Genomic DNA, 4,853 nt, shown 5'->3' on the forward strand with positions numbered 1-4,853 from the left:
GAGGCAGGACTCAAAAGCCTGAATTTTGCCTAAAACTCTCAGACTGAAGAAGTCTCTTGGAAGAGAGACGAAACGTTTCATTAAAGAAGAACCCGTCCAAAAGACCTATTCAATTTTTTTCTTTTTGAGTATGTAAAATACATTGTATATTCAAAATGCCTTTGAAAGCCGTTGTTGTAATTTACTTTATACAAACCAAGATTACAAAACCTTTGTGTTTAACATTTTTGTGGAAGAAAATGTAACTAATTCAATCTTATCTTCTTTTACTTGGCATTTCATTCTGTTTGAATGAATTCTAAAACTGTATGGCATAATACTATCATGCTGAACAGTAATTATTTTATTGACAAAACAGATAGTAACTAAAAACTCAAAGCTGTGTGACAAATACAGTTTCTAATCTTTCTAAGTGTAATTTCTAAGAGTGAATAATGCAACATGAAAAGCAAATATATAATTGTGATGAATGTGAAAGAAGATACAGAGATCTTATTTTCAGTGTTTTTTTACACTTCTGATTATCAAATTTAACCATTTCTTTCACTTATTTAGTTATTGGGAAAAAAACGATTTCCTTGGTGCAAGTTTCTTCTTAGTAAACTGCTAGAGTATTTTGGTCTCACATGAGCCGGGCCTCAGTATCTGCAGAGTGACAATGAGTTTGATGCACTTTCTGAACCAGGGGTAAAAAAGTGTGTAGATCACAGGGTTTAGACAGGAATTTAAATAGAACAAAAAAATTGTATAAACATTTGATGATGCATCTGGCTCATCACTCACAGCAAAAAAGACACAGTAATATGGACAAAAACATAATAAAAACACAAATACAAGAACACCAAGAGTCCTGGCTGCTTTCAACTCAGATTTCTTTGTTTTTAAAATACCTGATTTCTGGAGTGCAGCAGCTGTGGTGTGAGAGCGCATAGCACGAGCCTGAGACACAACCACCACAAATACTCTCATATACAGAACTATGATAACAGTAACAGGACATATAAAGTTCACAATTAGGTCAAAAGTGCCCATGATATAGTTTGTTACTACTTTACATTCCCCAAAGCAGGACCTACTCCTGCCAGGTTGAATCAGCTCATCTTTCATGTAAAAAAGGACGCAGGAAGCAGCACTGAGCCAACACAGACAAATACAGCATTTCACTTTTGCCAGAGTGATTCTGGTGGCATAATGTAGAGGGTCACCAATAGCTATGTAGCGATCAATTGATACAAAAACAATGTTTCCTACTGATGTAGAAATAATTTGACACATGATACAATACGATAAAACACATATAATATCTCCAAGTAACCAACAGGATGAACTTATTAAGATTTCTAAAGGCATAGCAAAAACACCAACAAGGAAGTCTGAAACTGCCAAAGATAAGAGGATGATGTTAGTGGGTGTGTGGAGTTGCCTGAAAGGAGAAAAACAGAAATAAATTATTCATAAAGAACAAATAATCAATGACAATACGTTCTACTATCATATCATACTGTATAAACTATATKCTGTTTATTCTCTGCCTGAAATGGGAGACTGAGATGATGACGAAGAGGTTGAGAGCTGCAGTGATCAGACAGATAAAAGACAGCACAGAGTTCAGGAGCACAGCTTTAGACCAGTGAAGTGTTGGCTTCCTGCAGGAGCTGTTGAGCTGTGGAAAGCAGAGATCGTCTTTGTTCTGGAGCATCATTTCAGACAGCTACAGCTCTCTGGCCCAGGTTGTGTTATACAGCAGATCTTTTATTATTACTTCCTCTCTGGGCTTTGAGTCTCTGTGGAATAATTTTGACACTCCTACTTTACCTCACGAGTTTTACTTTGCAAACTTATTCTTTTAATTATTAGTTTACTTCTTTTGCTGTGAACTTCACAGCAACTTTTTAAAGATGTTTTTAATATCAGCCAACTACTCTTAATAAATAGTAAAACTTTAATATGAATACAATGATATTATGAGTGGCCAAGTCAGTAAGTTACTTTGGAAACAACAACAAAAGCATTTTCAGCTTGGAGATAAGCCTYGTGCATTATTAGCAAAAMAACTTGAGTGCTTAAGCTGCCATTGCAGCCAACATGGGACCAGAAAGCAACAGGTTGGACTCTCCACCATGCCCACATYTCMTGGTGTCCTTGCGCAAGACARCCAARCTCCAACTGCTCCCTGGGRYCTTACCTAGCTGCCCACCGCTCCACTTTGGTGTTTCTCGTGTGCGATGATGGGTCAAATGCAGAGCACAAATTTTATCACTTCATGGATTGATGACAAAGCACCTTTAGCACATTTAACCCTAATACTGTGAGTACTCGATTATCTGCGTCACATGTGCTGCTATCTCCTGACAGCAAGGTGCTGAGCTCACCAAACTTGACACACACACAGCTGGAGTGGTGTTGATAAGGGTGCATGAGTTTTGTGAATGTACGTGCACTTCCAAGGGCTCTTATGGGTTTATTTGATAATACTGTATGATGATGACAAATTATGGCAGATATGGAATGATTGTAAGGTGTGCATGTGGAATGGCCCAGGGCGCAGGCAAAAAGTTCAATAAGTTTTGCCTCCCATTTTACTTTTAGAAACTCGAGGAACCAYAAGTAAATCTTCAGTCTGAGAGCAAAGTGCTCTGTTAGGAAAGTATGGAACAATAAGATGTTTAATATATGATAGAGCTTGGTTGTTAACAGCTTTGTATGTTAGGAGTAATATTTTAAATTCTATTCTAAATTTGACAGGGAGCCAGTGGAGAGAAGCTAAAACTGGAGAAATATGATCTCTCCTTCCAACTCTCATTAAAACTCAAGCAGCAGCATTTTGGATTAACTGAAGACTTCTTAAATAGTTTTTTGGATGTTCAGATAATAAAGAATTACAGTAATCCAGTCTAGACATAATAAATGCATGAATCAGTTTTTCTGCATCATTTTTGGACAAAATTTTTCTAATTTTAGTGATATTACGCAGGTGGAAGAAGGCGGTCCTMGTAACATTTTTAATGTGGGGGTTAAAAGACATGTCCTGATTAAAAATAACACCAAGGTTCTTTACATTAGAACTGGAGGCCAGATTAATGTCATCCAGAGGAGGTGAAAGGCTGCAAAGTTGATCCCTAAGATGTTCAGGTCCAAAATCCATAACCTCTGTCTTATCTGAGTTCAGAAGCAGAAAGTTAAAAGTCAACCATGATTTATGTCTGTAAGACAGTGGCGGGCTGTGCATTTTACACCTAGGCCTTCAATTGGGAGAGTACAGACCTGTTGGATGCGTAGAAGTTGGGGGTGGGGGGGGCTGCTAACTGCGGAGTCTGCAGCAGAGAGCAGGGAGGAAGAGGCTGCCAGCTCTGAACATAAGTTTATAATTTAAAAAAATATATAAGACAGTCGTAAAGGTCTGTATACAAAATGGGAGAAAACTTTCTAATTTACAGACAATCTATACAACTTGACACAAAGCCACGAGTACAAAAACCACCAATAATACACAGAAAATCTGAACAATATGCATGCTGCACCTCATACAGGAGTCCCAGCATCCCCACAGATAGGTGTTTTGACACACAGACTGGTGTTTCTGCACCACAGACACGAAGCCAGAATGAAAGTCATCACTGATGCAACACATTTAACAAGTTTTCTCAACTGCAGCCACGGCTGTGCCATACATTAACAGCAGCATCAACACAGTTATATAATATGCTGATAATTAAATAAAACATTTAAAAAACATATTTTACTCACCAAAACTTTTATTGTCCATTTAAAAACTCCATCCTCCTTTTATTCCTCAAGAAAAATCCTGCTTCTCTATCATAGAGGTCCTCATGGCGTTTCGTTTCAACAATAAGTCCTTTTCTATCACCACCATGAAGCTAACACTGAAAGTCCAGTCTGTTCTGTTCTGTATTTTTGTTATAAGTTTTAATTTTCTGTAACTCTGAGAATGTCCGCTCAGTATTTAGCTTGTAAGACACTGCAGAAATCTAGTTTCCCGGTTGTGAATCCTGCTTTCTGATCAACCAATCAAACGATGAGAAAATGTTGACGCTGTCCGAAGCCAGCTAGCAGGCTCTGAGGTCTTCAACTCAGCACCTGATTGGTCAAAGCAATAGCATCACTGCCGTGTGTTTCACTCTCCAGGTGACTTCACTGTTCGTTCTGAAGGCCTGAGGCATGATGTCACTGATGACATCATTGTCAAATTCTAAAACTTGAAATTGCTAAAAAACTAAAAATATTTAAGATTCCAAAAAATAATATCCAGAATCTCCTGAAGGAGCTGAACATTTTGTTATATGAATGGTTTAAGCAGCATAAAAATTGTGGAAGGAGAAGCCGTCCAAAAACGTACCCCATTCAAAGTCAATGGGGTACATCAATAATTTAGAGTTATTGATGTGCAAACTTCCATTTTACTCATGAGTTTTTTCGTGTTGAGTCACTTCCGGGTCACGGCTGGTTTGGTGCTCCAGAGTCCCATAGGAAAGTCATTGTAAGATTTTGGACATGCACAGTAAGTCCCCAATGCAAAATAATATGGTGGCCTGTGGCGCGGCTTACCTCTGAAGACACACATGGTAGTGAGTGGGTCCACCCGGTGTCGACGACTCGACATCATAAGGCTGCAGCCTGCAGGGCAATACGAGGCGGATTTTGGAGAAAAACAAATGAGAAATGAAGGAGAAAACAACACCATAAAGGCTCCTGCATGCTGCTGCCGAAATGCCGAAATCGTGCCGAACGGTTGCAGTTTTATGACGAAAATAGCGTCACTTTAGTTCGCATTGTCGGCATTTCTTGTCGCAACTCGCGGGTCGAACTTTTCACCCCCGTCCACATAAGAACAC

The 4,853-nt window shown here is 38.8% G+C and overlaps 1 protein-coding gene across 1 annotated transcript; it reads right to left on the reverse strand.

The window, feature by feature from the left end:
* Positions 1-389: 389 nt before the first annotated feature.
* On the reverse strand, positions 390-1,910 carry LOC106534549 (trace amine-associated receptor 4). The gene has a single exon (XM_014031235.1). The coding sequence runs from the start codon at positions 1,348-1,350 to the stop codon at positions 607-609; it is 744 nt and encodes a 247-aa protein (XP_013886689.1). The 5' UTR covers positions 1,351-1,910; the 3' UTR covers positions 390-606.
* Between the last annotated feature and the right edge of the window lie 2,943 nt (positions 1,911-4,853).

Source organism: Austrofundulus limnaeus, unplaced genomic scaffold (assembly GCF_001266775.1).
Source record: "Austrofundulus limnaeus strain Quisiro unplaced genomic scaffold, Austrofundulus_limnaeus-1.0 Scaffold1205, whole genome shotgun sequence".
Classification (NCBI taxonomy): Eukaryota; Metazoa; Chordata; class Actinopteri; order Cyprinodontiformes; family Rivulidae; genus Austrofundulus; species Austrofundulus limnaeus.